General features: G+C 41.3%; 2 protein-coding genes across 3 annotated transcripts; one reads left to right on the plus strand and one right to left on the minus strand.

Moving 5' to 3' along the window:
* Nucleotides 1-1,331: 1,331 nt before the first annotated feature.
* mus81 (MUS81 structure-specific endonuclease subunit) lies at nt 1,332-7,614 on the plus strand. 2 transcript variants are annotated; one of them, XM_030432071.1, is made up of 17 exons: nt 1,332-1,390; nt 1,674-1,824; nt 2,113-2,242; nt 2,856-2,941; nt 3,417-3,563; nt 3,663-3,743; nt 3,840-3,928; nt 4,128-4,316; nt 4,397-4,558; nt 4,638-4,768; nt 4,881-4,993; nt 5,228-5,347; nt 5,757-5,852; nt 5,997-6,125; nt 6,224-6,327; nt 6,997-7,080; nt 7,326-7,614. In XM_030432071.1, exons 2-17 carry the CDS (start codon nt 1,684-1,686, stop codon nt 7,390-7,392), a joined length of 1,869 nt encoding a protein of 622 aa, XP_030287931.1. In that variant the 5' UTR covers nt 1,332-1,390; nt 1,674-1,683; the 3' UTR covers nt 7,393-7,614. The 2 variants fall into 2 exon arrangements, with proteins under 2 accessions (XP_030287931.1, XP_030287932.1); XM_030432072.1 differs by having other exon boundaries at nt 3,420-3,563.
* A 1,420-nt stretch (nt 7,615-9,034) lies between these two features.
* On the minus strand, nt 9,035-15,760 carry tmem185 (transmembrane protein 185). Its single transcript, XM_030431834.1, has 7 exons — nt 15,547-15,760; nt 13,878-14,054; nt 13,542-13,749; nt 12,872-12,955; nt 12,592-12,768; nt 11,589-11,712; nt 9,035-11,480 (listed from the first exon to the last, which is right to left on the minus strand). The coding sequence occupies exons 1-7, from the start codon at nt 15,582-15,584 to the stop codon at nt 11,230-11,232; spliced, it is 1,059 nt and encodes a 352-aa protein (XP_030287694.1). The 5' UTR covers nt 15,585-15,760; the 3' UTR covers nt 9,035-11,229.

Consider the following 15,760-nt stretch of genomic DNA (forward strand, 5'->3'; position numbering starts at 1 on the left):
GTCGAAGTATCCTTGAGCAAGATACTGAACCCCAAAGTTGCTCCTGATGTGCAGTTGGCACCTTGTGTGAAGGCAGCCACTGCCATCAGTAAGGGTCCTGCGATGAGCTGGCGACTCATCCATGGTGAACCCTGGCCTACGCCCATAGAGTCACTGGATTTGGCCCCAGTAAGCCCCGCAACCCCTTAGGGGGGAAAAAGCGGCAACATCCCGCGACCCTCACGGATAAGCGGAAAAGAAAACGGAACGGAACTTCCAAGTCGATATCTTTTCCTCACCATCGACTTTGCTGTTACTTATGCAAATATATCATATCTTACAAACTAAATCTTTAAAAGTCATAACAACATGTGCTTCCCTGTTTTTTTTAATCCAGCAGACAGCAGAGGAAAAGCAACACAATAAGGATATTTTTCTATATTTCTATCCTTCTTTTCTTCTTTTGGACTGGTGTGGAGAAGAAGAACAATGACAGAGGCAATAGCTTGAATTTTTTTAAGCTTAAGGTTTTTTTTATTATTTTTTTTTATATGGTTTATTTGATAGGGACAGATACAGATCATGTGGGTTGTACAACAATCCAACAGAAAGCATCATAGCATTTATAGCCTTAGCTAATTTCCAATGCCCGTCCCTAGAGGGGCCTTTAAAATAACATACAAAGAACCTGTTTTAAAAAACATCTTATCCATTCATCCAACCCTCCACTCAACCATAAATATATTAAATAACATGGTCACATATTAGCCTATCTTTCCCTAAATCTTGGCCTAGAAATTAACTAACATGATGCAGGTACATGCACATACATACATTCATACACACACACACACACACACACACACACAATTCACAGACCCGTCCCCCCCCCACACACACACGCACCCACTCTTAGAGTTGGAAAATGCAAACCTATTCTGATGTGAATTCTCTGTATAAATAAAGACATTAATTCCTTATTCTATTCATATTATAGAATATTATTATTATATTATATTCATTAGGCCATTGTTAGTACTTAATAAAGGGTATTTATTAATTTGTAATTGTGATACTAGGAAACTATTTTTTGCTTTTTATTTAGTTCTCTATTTATTTATTTATTTATTTATTTATCCACTTGTTTTTCATTTATATATTAATTCATTTTTATTTATTTATTTCTATTATTTATCTGTTTGTTTATTCAACCTCTTTCTTAATTTCCAGGTATGTTTATTCCTGTATTAGTCTGTTTTTATCCCTCGTGTCGCCGCTAGATGTCGCTGTTCGTATCACAGCTCCTCGCCCCGCCTTCTACTCCCGTCTACGTCACTACTGTAAATACGGAAGTGCGCTGTGTCTTTGAAAACAAGGCGCCAGCGGCTGCTCGCAGATTCACAGGTCAAAGGTGAGCTGGATTTTCACGCACAGACACGATTTACGTCACTTTTCATGAACGAACTCTCTCTATGAGTGGTTCTTACAACTTTTGCATGTGTTATGTTGTCGGCGAAAACTGTAAAATAGCTAGTTTGGTCTGCTAACGTTAGCCTGTGTTAGCTAAAGTTAAAGTCACATTAGCTAACGTTAAATGCACCAAACTGTCTTCGTCGTTTATAATTTTATTGGCGTATTTAGTCAAAGTTTACACGTTATTCTGCCAGTTTATAGTGTTATTTCTCACCTGTCAGGTCCAGAGGGATGCCAGCTTCGGAACCGGTCCTGCTCGGTCGGAAACGGGTCCTGCCGTCCTGCCCGAACCCGCTGTTCCTCAAGTGGCTGACCGAGCTCCGGGACGAGGCGAAAGAGAAGGGCCTGAAGATCCAGTACACCTACCAGAAGGTAAAGAGGGCTGTGTGGGCATCTGACTGTTGTGTGTTTACTTGTTTAAAAAGCTTATTTGTTATGTTGCACATTAAAGAAGTAGACAAATAAAAGATGATGTATTTAGAAAGTCTGGAAATATACAAACATGACCACTTTAAAGTCATATTTAACTATTCTGTATTGACCACAAGAAGAAAACTTTGAGTTAATCCAAGAAATTGAAAATTAAAAACACAAATATGGAGAAAATCAGTGTAATTTATCTTCATTCATGTGTGTTTTTATGTTTCTGCCTCCCTCCAGGCCATCAGCTCCTTGAATAAGTATCCGTTACCGCTTCAGAACGCCAAAGAGGCAAAAATCCTCCAGAACTTCGGAGACGGCATCTGTAAGATCCTGGATGATAAACTGCAACGATACCTGAGAGAAAACGGTGAGAAACACGTGAACTGCATTTTAAAGACATTACAGAGAACCTGCAGTGAAACAAAGATCATTTAAAGGAATTAAGTGCTAAAAATACTTGATTAAATACGAGATAAAGTGCCAATATCATAGAGAATTTGAGATATAGATGCATGGCTGCAGTGAGAGAGGGGTGGACTGTGTGTGGGAACACTGGTGACATTAGAAAATGTTCTTTGTCTGGAGGAAATATTGATCAATAACTACTCTAACTACAGGATCTATATCTTGAGAATTTAAGACAAAACAAGGTGACCTAAAAATGATAATAAGATGGATGAATAGTTTTTACATTTCTATAAAACTCTTTCAAGTTGCAATATACGATAATAATAGTTTCAAAGCAAAGTTGAAGTATTGTACATGGCACAGGACTGCAGTGGAATGGGGGAAAAAACCCACAAAAGCTGTAAAAATTAAACAGAAAGCACGAGGATCGAGAGGAAGGAAGGGAAAGTTATATACACTGAATAATAAGAGCTTTAAAAAAGAAAAAGGCTAGTCACAGGAGATGTTTCCTGAAAATCTAAAGGTAAGGTCGCTCCTTTAGTCTTCACTTGTTACATCTGTTCCTCCTCCAGGTCAGGACGCTCCGATTCACTCCCTCCCTGAAGGAGCGCCTCCTGCTGGCAGACGAGACAACAACAACCTGGCTCCATCCAAGAAGGTAAACAGGCAGCGTGTGACTAAGCAAAGACAGTTTAAATCAAGACAGGAATAGTAGAATTTCCAGAGTCATGGAAGTGTATAAATCCTCAGAAGTAGACGTCTGTGAAGAAAAACAAAGCTAAATTTTGATCAAATAACGGGGGAGCTTTTGAGCTTTTTCATGATAATTAAAGACACTGAACAGACGTTACCTGTACCTGAGTGTGAGTTCCTCAAAATCCCCATCAATAATGTGATTGTTTGCTATTCTAACTCCTCTTATGAAAAATAGGAACAAAAAAGTTAAAGAGTGACAATTTGTCCATTTAGTTACTGATAAGAGAGACGGTGTTTTATGAAAATAATCAGGATAGTTCTCTGGATACTTTTCTACTTTTATGAACAAGAATTTTGTTTAATTCTGTGTATTTTTTTTTTTTTTTTAAAGAACAATATATCAAAATGTGTTATTATGAACTCACCTTTTGTTGCAGAAGAATGCAGCAGGGGATCATGGGAAAGAGAAAGGAAAAGGAGGAAAAGGAGGAAGAGGAGCAGCGGGGAAGAGGAAGAGGGAGTACGTTCCCCAGAAGAGGTCCGGAGGTTACGCCGTGCTGCTCGCCCTCTACAGAGAGTCACAGGTTCACCTCTACGCATCACACTCAGCTGAGATACTCACCAGCACTGCTCTGTGACATCACTAATGACATCATCATCATCATCATCATCTCTCTGTTTAGCTCCCAGGTGGTAAAGGTTACATGTTTAAGATGGAGCTGCAAACAGAAGCTCAGCCTCTCTGTGACAAGTCCTTCACTGTCGTAAGTGAACGCGATCTCTTCTTCTTCACTCGTGTTGATTCCTGCTGTCGGTCGCTCTCGCAGTGTTCATTTCCTTCCCTCACTCTGTCTGTGCAGCCTGATCTGGGCAGTAAGTACACCGCCTGGTCTTCAGTGAGCACCCTGATCCAGAAGAACCTGCTGATGAAGACCCACAACCCTGCCAGGTACACAGCCAGCACACACACATGCAAACAAACACCTTATTTATTATATTAGTTTCTTTTTTGTGTCTTAAGGTGAGATGAGAGCAAATTGAAGCTGAGTAGCACGTTGGTTCATCCTTGTTTTAAATGTAAAATGTTAATAAAATGCTGTCAGTCACTTCCCTCGTCACTGAAGCTCCTCCTCTTCGTCTTCACTCAGGTATTCTCTGACAGAAGAAGGTTCGGCTCTGGCGGAGCGACTGGACTCGGCAGAACGAGGGAGTAAAGACGACCCAGAGGAGGTCAGGAGTGACAGAGAGGAGGAGGAGGAGGAAGAGGAGGGCGGTCCTGGGGTTGTTGATCTTACTGCGAGTGATAATGAAGAAGAGAAGGAGGAAGAACGGATACAGTGAGTGTTCGTTAAGTAAGAGAAGCTTCTTTCATCTTTTTTCTCTTGCCGCTTGAACAAAACCAATCTTCTCTTCACAGGCCTGCAGAGAGGCTGACGTGTGTCGCCCCGCCGAGGACTGAGGCTGACGGGACGGGAGACGCAGGAAACACGAAGGCAGCGAGCAGGAAGCCGGGCGCAGGAAGTCTTCTGCCCGGAACGTACGAGATTATTCTCTGTGTCGACTTCATCGAGACGACCGGGTAAGAGGAGCCGTCTGGATACAAAGAGTGACTCTGCAGAGATCATGTGTGGATCTGTGACGTCGTTTTGTCCGTGCAGCGGCGGCAGCCACCACCGCAAACAGGAGCTGGTCAAAGAGCTGCAGAGGAACGGAGTCAACTTCGATGTCAGGAAGCTGAACGTCGGAGACTTCCTGTGGGTCGCTCGGGAAAAGGTCGCACCTGTTCCAGGTAACGGAAGACAAAAGCTAGAGGAGGCAGAGCAGAAAACACAGACGAGGTTGACTGTGAACACTTTCTCTGAGCTGAGATCACGTTACAATCTCACTGTTTCTGTCTCCAGGTCAGCTGCGAGCCCCCGCAGCCCGGGAGCTCGTCCTCGATTACGTCATCGAGAGGAAGAGGATGGACGACCTCTGCGGCAGCATCATCGACGGACGCTTCAGGGAACAGAAGGTGGAGCATTTTTACTAGAGCTCTACACGATGACTTATCGTTATTTATCTGACAAAATAGCCAAAAGTTTTTCCTCCGTTTGTCTTCCTCATCTCAAAAAGCTAACAAGCATTTCTGCTGTATTGATTCTCAACAAAACATTTATCACATTATTCCTGTTCAGTGTGTCTTCTCATGTGTCGTCTCACTGTTTATATCCAACTTTAACTTTTGTTCTCTCTTTCCTCCCGTCAGTTCCGACTGAAGAGGTGTGGTCTCCGCAGGCCCGTCTACCTGGTGGAGGAGTGTGGGACGGCCGCCTCCCACCTGAGTTTACCTGAAAGTACGCTGCAGCAGGCCATCATCAACACACAGGTGGAGGACACACACACACACACACAGTGTTTTGTAAACTCTGTGCTAATTTAAATGAAGTTACTACTTAATTGTTCTGTAAATGTTATGTATATTTCAGCCTATTTTTTTCTTTGCTGATGTTTGATATGTTATTTGTTGTCTTTGTGTTTTCATTTAGGATTTTTTATTTAATTTAAGGGCAACTTCTGTTCTTTAAAACTGACCACTTTTTGTATTTTGTGGTAAAAACTCGGCAAGTTTTAGTGATCTGTGATCTTTTTCTTTTCCTTCCTTCCTTATTATTCACATTTTTTCCAAACAACCTCAAAACAAAACTAAAAGTTAGTTGTTTAAAAACTAAGCAAACAAGTTGTTTCAGGTGATGGTTTGCTGATGCGATTGAATTTGTGCGTTTTTTCTGTGTCAGGTTGTCGACGGCTTCTTCGTGAAGAGAGTCCAGGATGTGAGGGAGTCGGCGGCCTACCTCACCGTCATGACGCGATACCTGACGAAACTGTACCAGGTGACGCACGCCCAGAACTCATTGGTCCAGAAATTCCAGAGTTCTCTCCAACTTATCTATGGGGTCAAAGAAAACATCTGTAAATCACTCAACTGTGAGGCATGTTTTACACTTTTAATCCTCTTTAATCTTCTTATTTTCCAGAACTGCACGCTGATGTGTCGCTCCAGAGAGCTGGAGGGTGACGGAGGGAGTGATGAGGAGGAGCGAGAGAGTCCGTCCTGCTCGCTCATCTCTTTCGCTGAGTTCAACCACGGAGCCGTCAAAAACAAGGTGAGTGTACGAACCATCACCAAGACTGCAAGACCTCTTTTCTTTAAGTGAAGTGTGTCTGTAGACATATAAACGAGTCTCCCTCTCCTCCTCGTTAGTGTCAGACGGTCAGAGAAGTGTTTGCCAGACAGCTGATGCAGATCAGCGGTTTGTCTGGAGACAAGGCGGCTGCTATACTGGAGCACTACAACACTCCACACAGGTATGTAGATATTTCACCCTCTCAGCAGGTATTATTACCCATTATCTCTCTTTTTGCCTGGTAGCTTTTAAATGTCTTTGCTCCGGTGCAACAGAGCACAAGTAGAGATGTAGGACGGAGTATCACGGCTGTTGTAGGTTAATAAAAACATTAATTACGTCTGGAAGAATCCCAACTTCTCGTTAAAGATCTCCAACATTGTCACGACAAAGACGGCTGGAAATTGTTCCTACGACTCTTTTAAAAACATCTGGTTTTGTTGCAACAAAGATGGCTGATGTGTCCTGACAGCTGGTTAAAAACATCTGTATGTGTTGCGACACACACGGCAGAGAATGAATGAAATATCAGAGGGAACACTCAGTTTCTTAAATCAAAGTCGTACTTTTACAACAAAAACTGCCTTTTATGAAGTTAAAACACAACGTAACACATAATTCATGTCCTGGGTTTTTTCTCATGAATTCATGCCTTTAATCTCGTTTCTTTCTTTTTCTTGTAAATATTTTCCGCTTTAATCTCACAGGATATTTCAGTTTTTATCTTGTAAATTTACAGCGTTAATCTCTGAGAATATACTTTCTTTTTTTTTTTTTGTAAATTTGTGACTAAATCTCAGGAAATGTCAACGTTATATTTAAACCTTATTGCCTCTCTGTTCTCTCTCAGTCTTCTGACAGCGTATAAACGGTGTGTGAGTGAAGCAGAGAAAGAGAAACTTCTCTCCTCCATCCGATACGGGAAGCTCAAAAGGTTTGTAGAAGGAAGTTTGACTCACTTTAATAAAGTTCCAGTGATGAAGTTGAAGTTTACAGCCATGAGTCAAACATATTATTCCTCCATTTTCCTGAGTAACAAGTTCAATTTCATGGAATAACAAATGCTGTTTTCCAGAGATAACGAGATCCTTTTCTCAAGAGTTTGAGAAAAGAAACAAAATGTTTATGTCTAGTTAAATGATTATAAATAAAGTTTGATTTCCTGTCTTTGCTCTTCAGAAACCTGGGCCCGGCTCTGAGCAGAACAGTCTATCAGCTCTACTGTACTGAAGGAGCGCTGACGTAGATGAACCGTCATCATTTACTTATTTTCTGTCTCATAGACGGATGCTCACTCACCTCGTTCTGTCAACACGTTTACTGCTTCATACTGTTCCTACTTTACTTGAAGAGAATGAATTTGAGGATGTTAATCTACATGTTTGTTTGTGTAAAGGTGCTGCTATATCTTGTAAAATACAACAGATGTATCCTGACGCTGCATCAATAAAGTTTATTTTGGATAGTATTCTGTAGTTTTGATGCAAACTAACTATTAATGATTCTCCATTCTGACGAGCTGGTAGCTGTTTTACAAATAACACTAAATTGAGTGTTTTTATAATTTGATTAACTCCAATTTTGGCAACAAATCCTTCTGTACTGCAGCAGAATACACATTTTTCAGCTTTGGTTAGGTTCATAAGCATATAAAACACTTGGTAAAGGTTCATAAACGATCATCACAAACGTTTTCACGGAAATCTGCCCAACTTTGTCACGACGATGAGGGCTGCAAAATGTTCCCACGACTCGTTAAAAACATCCGGTTTTGTTGCAACAAAGACAGCTGGATGTGTCTCGACTTCAAGTCAAATTTTTTATTTTTTTTCTTGTCGAAGAGCTGGAAAAATTGCCCTGATTTACCCTTAAAGATATCTGGATTTGTTACGACAAAGATGGTTGGAAATCATCCCAACGTCTTGTTCGAGATATCCAACTTTGTCACAACAAAGACGCCTGGAAATTGTTCTAACTTCTTGTTAAAAACATCCGGTGTTGTTGTAACAAACACGGCTGGACATCGTCCTGACATGTCCTTAAAAATATCCGTATTTGTTGCAATAAACATGGCTGGAAATTTTGTCTTGACAAAGAGCTGTAAATTGCTCGATTTTCCCTTAAAATATTCAACTTTGTCAAGATGGAAATAGCTGGAAATTATTCATACGACTCGTTAAAAACAAACAGTTTTGTTGCAACAAAGATGGCTGGATGTGTCTCGACTTCTGGTCAAAAATATTTATTTTTTTTCTTGTCGAAGAGCTGGAAATGGCCTTGATTTACCCTTAAAGATATCCAACTTTGTAAGGTCAAAGATGGTTGGAAATTGTTCCCATTTCTTGTTAAAAACATCCGGTGTCGTCGTAACAAACACGGCTGGACATCGTCCTGACATGTCCTTATAAATAATCCGTATTTGTTTCAATAAACATGGCTGGAAATTTTCCCCAATTTCTCGTCAAAAAATATCAGGTTTTGTCTTGACAAAGAGCTGGAAATTGCTCAGATTTTCCCTTAAAATATTCAACTTTGTCAAGATGGAAATAGCTGGAAATTATTCATACAACTCGTTAAAAACATCCGGTTTAGTTTCATGTAAAACGGCTGGATATCGTCCTGACATGTCGTTAAAAATATCTGTACTTGTTGCAACAAACATGGCAGGAAATTGCCCTGACTTGTCAAATGGCTGGAAATCTTCGTGACTTCTCGTTAAAGATATCCAACCTTGTTCCCCGCATCTTGTTAAAAACATCCAGTAGTATTGCGTCAAAGACGTCTAGTGAACCAAACATGTTTGCAGGAACGTGTGAAACTGAGTTACTTGACAAACATGAATCAGGTTCAGCGTTCAACAGATGTGACATAACGACACGGTGCAGTTATTGTTTTGATTCTTGTGTCAGTTTAATTCTAAAATAAATAAATGGACACACAGTGAGGATGTCTGGCAGCAGAAACTCATGATGTTCTACTTACAGCATAAAAAGGGAGAGTTGTGAGTAAATCAGACCAATTTAATGGAAAAAAAAGGGACAATATGTAGAAAAAATGTACACGCAGCATCCAGAAATCAGACACAACGAGAGGAGAGACGGGTGATTGTTTCTTTTTTTTGCTTTTGGAGGAAATCTGGTGACGTGCAGACAAAAAGAGAACATGAGTTAAACTGTCTACTCACAGATGTGGATAAAAAAAAAAAAAGGATTTGAATTGTTTCAACCTCTTAAAGCCAATATTGTAAAGATCTTCAGACACAGCAGAGGACTGTCCGGTTTTCTACAACCAAAACAAACAGTCCTGGTTTTAATTTGCAGACTTCTGCACAGATGAAACTCTGAAAACAGAAGTGTGTGATTGTTTGAGAATAATCTTTTCCCCCCTCAGCTCTGCCTCTGAGCTTCCACTCTGGTCCCCAACTCGACAACTTCTGTTATTTACAAAAACAACAAAACGACAAAAGGAATATAAAAGCTGACGAGTCAGACAGGTTAACAAAGTGCCATTTCCATTGTTCTCCTTTAAAAAGGGAAGGCTTCGGTTCTTTTCAGGTCTGTCTTAAAAACAACACTCACACACTGCATGTGCACTCAAAGTCCAACGATTCTAGATCTGTGCAAAAAGTCACGTGAACGTTCATCTACAGCTTCAGAAGTACAAGTGTTTTAAGTACAAAGTTCCCTCTGTCTTATTTTCAACTCAGCTGAACATGGAAGGAGGCAATTTCGTGCTTAAAGCACCAACGCTGAAGCCTCACTTCAGCTTTGGATCTCATTTATTCTTTCAGTCTGTATGTGAGTATTGTTTTGTTCTAAGACAGACTGAAATAAATCTGTACCCTTCCTTTAACTCCACCTCCTCTTGTTTGCTCCACCTGCACGGCAACACAGTCGTCAGAATAAATGTCAGCACTGTACATTCCTGCAGACCACGGATGTTTAAAATGTACGCCTCATATGTTTAATTTTTATGTTGTGTCAACGCTGTTCTTAAGTGGTTAGGTTCAGGAAAAGATCATGTTTTTGTTTTTGAGAAAGAAACAAAATGATTTGGTTTTGTCCCAACAAAAGTAGCTGGAAAATGTCTCGACGTCGCGTTAAACATCTCCAGTTTTGTCTAGATAAATATGGCTGGAAAAGAATCCTGAATCCTCTTTAGAATATCTTGTTTTGTTGTGACAACAGCTTGAAAACATCCTGCCACCTCGTTAAAAACATCCAGATTTATCGCAACAGAAATGGCTGGAAATTATTTTGACTTAACGTTAAAAACATCCAGTTTTGTGACAACAAACACAGTTTGTTCTTGACAAAACCAGCTGGAAAATGTCCCAACATCCTTCAATTCTTATGGTGGGACAATGCTTTACTTAAGGTTGGCGAAAACACCATATTTTGGTTTTAAATGTCAGTTATAAAGAGGTGTAATCGCGGGTCTCGTCTAGCTGTCACGTAATGATACGTATTGTAGAAACGTCGACATTAAACGAATACAACGTACAAATTTAACGTATCCATGTTCTGCAGAGACAAAACAGGCCAACATGTATTTTGGCGACTGGCTCGTGCACGGTAAAAAGTGAGAACAGGAGCAACGAGAGTAAACTGATCCCAAATCCGAGCTCGAGTCTCTCCAATGGTCCCCATCACAAAAAGCAAGGCGAGCGTCATCTTTCATTCAGCGACGACGCGTCAAATCTTCACGTCTCATTCGAGACACTTCTGTGGTCAGTTTGCCCCAAAACGTCCGTCTTCACAATGGGTAAAATCAGGAGTGAGTAACACAGTGAGACTTCACCTGCAGGTGAAAAAAAACGAAGCGGTCCTGTTTTTTATTTTGGTTCCAGGATTGAATCCTGGACAGAGTCAGGCAGGGAGTCGAGACAGCCGGTGAAACCAACGACAGGATTCTGGATCCACTTATCACCATAATGACACCAGAACCACTGGTGCTGAGTTCAAGGTGAAGGGACTTGAATCCTTCAGGACAGCAGATAAAATCCAAACAGTGCCCTCTGCTGTTGTGGCTTCATGACTGGAACGCACCCGTCGTCAGTCCCAGCCTCGTCCGCTCTGAGCGGTTAGTCGGGCATGTCGATGCAGAGTTTAGGAGGCGGGACGAAGTACTTCCCCGGACTCTGCGTGATCACCACGCCCGTCTTCTTGTGGAACATGGGGGCGATCTTCGGCGGCGGCTCGGGGACGGGCAGGTCATCGACCGCCTCGGGGTCCTCGCTGCGCTGGAGGTCGTAGGACACGTTGCCGTATTCCCGCAGGAAGGGGAGGAGCTCCAACAGGAAGTGGCAGAAGTCCTTACGGATGCCGAACCACCCTGCGGGAAGATCAGAGGAGGATCAGATCTTTACTCGCCAACAACAAGACAGAAAAATAACCTTTTTAATCAGTGCTGAGTACGAACACACAGCCTGTAGATACTCACAGTGGTTTCCTCCCTTCTGACCGAACGTGGTCGCCATGAGCGTGAGCAGCGAGAGCCACAGAGGCACGAACACACACACGTAGCTCAGACTGTTGTGGCCGTCCAGCTTGTGCACCAGGAGGATCTGAAGGAAGTCAGAGGGAGGAAAAAGTGTATCTATGAATCATCAGAGATGAAGAATGCTGGCTTTGACAATACAGAAGATAAAACTGGATCGTTACGGCTGAAAAAATGAAGGATTGAATGAAGAAAAGAGCTTATTTCAAATCATTTTCTGACAATATGTTTCTATAAAATATAAGAGAAACAGAAGGATTATTATTACAATTTATATTTTGACAATTATGTGCAGTCTTATGTTTATTTTCCTTTTATTAAATGAACTGAAGATGGACTGAAACATTAAAGAACTGCATTTCATTCATTTCTTATAAAGGAGCTGTGCACATATTAGGCCACTAGAGGGCAGCACAGGCTCAATTCTTTATCCCATTAACTTCCTTTAAATGCAACTCTTTTTCAATTTGCCAAGACAAAGGCATTATAATTGAGATTCATTAGTATGTGTGGACTTAATTACTAAATTAAGAGGGTTGACAGCCTGTTCTTTGCTCTCAGCAGGGTTATCCAGTATCAAGAGAGACTTTCGGAATATCAAAAGTGTAGTGGCGCACATTGGTTTAGGCAACAAACTTTGGTTTAACGTTTTACAGTCACTGACATGTTTGTTGCCTAAATGTCCAGTACGCTTTGGACATTTCTTTAATTAATGAATGTTTCTGGTGGCTCAGTGGATTTATCTTTGGACTGATCGTCCTCTAAATCTCCTCCAATAATTAACTCCGTCCAAACACTAAATAATCTGATCTAATCTAGAAATACGGTCGTCTTTTGGAGAATTAAACACCCAAAACAAAACAATAAGTTGCCTACTTTCTACACTAATCACTGTGTCACAGCTCTCATGATGCAACAGATGAACGTGTTCGCAGTCTAAACTCACCTCAAAGGTGAGCAGCGGCACCACGATGGTCATCCAGCTGATCGCCATGGTGATGTGAGTCCGCCGCTGCTCGGCGATGATGTCGATGGAGCGGAGGAAGAGGACGGACCAGATGATGTAGTAGAGGACGACAAGGCACAGGAAGGACATGAGGATCCACAGAGGGACACACACCACCTGAAGAGGAAGAGGAAGAGGAAGAGGAAGAGGAAGAGGAGGACAGTGTGATCAGACGTGTTGATGCGTGACTGAAGAATCCATCTAAAGATCTGATTCTCACCAGCCACGGCCAGTTGATGATCCTGTCCAGCCTCAGAGCGATGAAGATGAACTGAAGAATGTTCACCGAACACAACACCTCCAGCTGAGGAGGAGGAGGAGGAGAGGAGATCAGGACTGTGTTCACTTTTAACAAATACATCCATACATCAAAACTGAATAATTGAAACATATTTCAATATTAATTTCCTGCAGTATCAAAACATCAGCACCAGCTCACTCTGCCTTCTCTCTGATAGCGAGTGACTAACATACAGTTTGATTTTTAAAGGCCTATTCTACAGAGAAAAAACAATGTTTCCAATAAAGTTTGATATTTAATGTTTAACAGCCTTTCTGCTGTTCTCTGCTACTTGTCATGTTAAATTTATCTTTTTAAAGAAATCTACCATAACCTAAACCTTCACTGTTGTGTCAATTTTCCCCATATTAACAAAAATGTTATCAAATAATATTGTTTTTTTTTCAAGATAGTGTAGTCATGGTAAAGATTCCAGTGATGCAACAACACAGTAGCAAACCAAACCAGCCATTAATCTAAAAAGAAAAATAATCTGTCCTTTTGAGGGCACAAATGAAGCCTCTTCAAACACACAGACAGACACACTACACAGTTACAAGACTTTGAGTGGTTTTGTATCGATTTCCTCGCGCTGATTTAACCTCCGTACCTCGAGGGAGCGGTCGTGTCTGAAGCCCCAGACGCAGGCTGCTACAGAGACGGGCGACACGAAGAAGAGCGGCATGAAGACGAGCAGCCAGAAGTAGTTTCCTCTCGCCACGCGGTCGCACACCAACACCTCGAACATCAGCAACAGGACGTGGAGCCCCACTGCGATCAGCATGGCTTTGAACTCCACACATGTCTCCCCCTCGGCCCTGACGGACAATACAGGAGAATAAAAACATTAGGAAGTTCCTCCACACTGACACTAACGTTCCCCATGATCACGATTTAGAAGAAACAAACCATGAACACAAAGCTACAAGTGTGTGAGAGAGTCTACCTGTACTGGGGGTTGTGCGCCCACACTCCGGTGCCCACAGAGGCCCCGATAATGACCAGCAGCTTCCACAGCCATATCGGGGTGAACACGGCCCAGTAGCTCCACTGGATGACTCCATCCAGCCTCAAGGACAGCAGCACGGAGAACAGCAGCAGACACGAGTAGATCAGGAACTTACTGCAACAAGAGATGGAGAGAAATGTTCACAGCTGACACCAAAGACGCCTTTCTAGATCTTTGTTAGTAATATATTTACGTATTCACATTAAATCAGATGTTAATGTGATATAAATAACAAGAAGTATGCCCTGTGATAACATTCATTACAGAGGGGTGACAAATTAAAGGAAATTAGTAGAATTAGCATCGTATATTATGAGCCATTACAGACAATTCATTATTAAAGTGATGCCTTTTTAATTTCAAGCACATTATCCAAAATCCAAGCACTTTCCAAACCTTGAAAACACATTAAATGCAAGCCTTTTTTAAGGATTTACAGCCACACAAACCCTGGTGAGTAGAGCCTGAACAATACAAGATTACTGGGCCCGAAGCCTAATCTGATATTAGGGAGTAAGAAACTTCTGGTATCGATGTATCGGCCAATATTTTCAGAATATATGAAAACAACGATCCCTCGAATATGAATATCAAATGCTTGTGACAAAGATATACGACATCTGCAGGATAATTGAAAGTGTAACAATTAATTATATTGTCCAAAATGAGATCAGGGCACTGAAATAGATACCTAGGCTGGGAATTTCATAATTATAAATTACAACAAGCATTATTCTCTGTAAAAAAAGTTTTCATAGTGGCACATATTGAGCAACAAACACACCAATATGTGTCATAGGTTGACATCAGCCGATAATATCGATCAACTGCATGTACTTGCGGTTAAACATGTGTCAAAATGTTAGAAAACATAGGCTAACATAATACCTAGAGAAACTTGTAAGTTATGATGATGGCAGCAAATCTAATTAAAGTAAACGAGGGAAGTGTTTCTGGCCAGAACAGCTGATAGTCCCTCAACAACACCATGACTGTCACCACACTGACATCATCCTTCACACCAACATACCCACATTATACTTATCTCAGCACAGCCTGACACCCTTTTTTTGTACTTTTAACGGTCCAACTTCTGGCTAATTACCAAGCTGCCATTTTGGCTCCCACCCATGGACCATGACATGTCTTATTTTTCCTACTTTATTTTTTTCTGAAGTTTGCCCCTGAATTAGTGAGATGTTAAATCAGGTTATTAACCCGGGCAGCTCATAGCGACACTATAAATGCCTGCTCTACCAAGAAAAACACGTTAAGCTGAGCAGTACTGCTGAAAACATGCGTTAGGAATTCGCTACATGACTAAAATAACCGTTTCTCTCTAATAACAAGCAAATCACTGACGTTACATTCGTTAGCATGTTAGCCGGGCCTCGTTTGGCCAAATACGCGTTTGCAGCTTTAACTAACGTATTGTTATCACAGTTAACCGACAGTTTACAATGTCTGGAATAAGTGTACGTAATTTCAAAAAGTATAAAACACATTTTTCTGAATGTTTTCGTACGGCAGCGCAACAAACGCCGCCCAGCCAAGTAGTGCTAACTAGCTACATAGTGAGCTAAAGTCGTATGATAGCTAACGTTACCTGGGATTGAAATCCTGAAACAGTCCTCTTAGATTCATGTTGCTTTTTTAGCCGACCAACATTAGTTTCCCGTGTGATTAGCTAATTCACCGGTTAATATGTATGCTAGACATGGTAATTTAGTTTGTAGTTGCGAGCTAGCCGTGTGTTTTGGTTTTTTTTTGCCCGGAGATCACGTGATCGAAGATGGCCGATCTGTTTCCGGCAGCCGCGT

The sequence above is a fragment of the Sparus aurata genome, chromosome 10 (assembly GCF_900880675.1).
Source record: "Sparus aurata chromosome 10, fSpaAur1.1, whole genome shotgun sequence".
NCBI lineage: Eukaryota > Metazoa > Chordata > Actinopteri > Spariformes > Sparidae > Sparus > Sparus aurata.

Excerpts from the sequence above, each read along its gene's own strand:
- tmem185 (XM_030431834.1), bottom strand. The coding sequence starts at position 15,584 with ATGAATCTAAGAGGACTGTTTCAGGATTTCAATCCCAG. Across the intron at positions 11,713-12,591 it reads TGCCGCTGCTCACCTTTGAG|ATCCTCCTGGTGCACAAGCT; the intron begins GTGAGTTTAGAC and ends GACTTCCTTCAG. Across the intron at positions 11,481-11,588 it reads TCAGAAGGGAGGAAACCACT|GGTGGTTCGGCATCCGTAAG; the intron begins GTGAGTATCTAC and ends ATCTTCCCGCAG.
- mus81 (XM_030432071.1), top strand. The coding sequence starts at position 1,684 with ATGCCAGCTTCGGAACCGGTCCTGCTCGGTCGGAAACGGGTCCTGCCG. Across the intron at positions 6,126-6,223 it reads ACGGAGCCGTCAAAAACAAG|TGTCAGACGGTCAGAGAAGT; the intron begins GTGAGTGTACGA and ends CCTCCTCGTTAG. Across the intron at positions 6,328-6,996 it reads CACTACAACACTCCACACAG|TCTTCTGACAGCGTATAAAC; the intron begins GTATGTAGATAT and ends GTTCTCTCTCAG.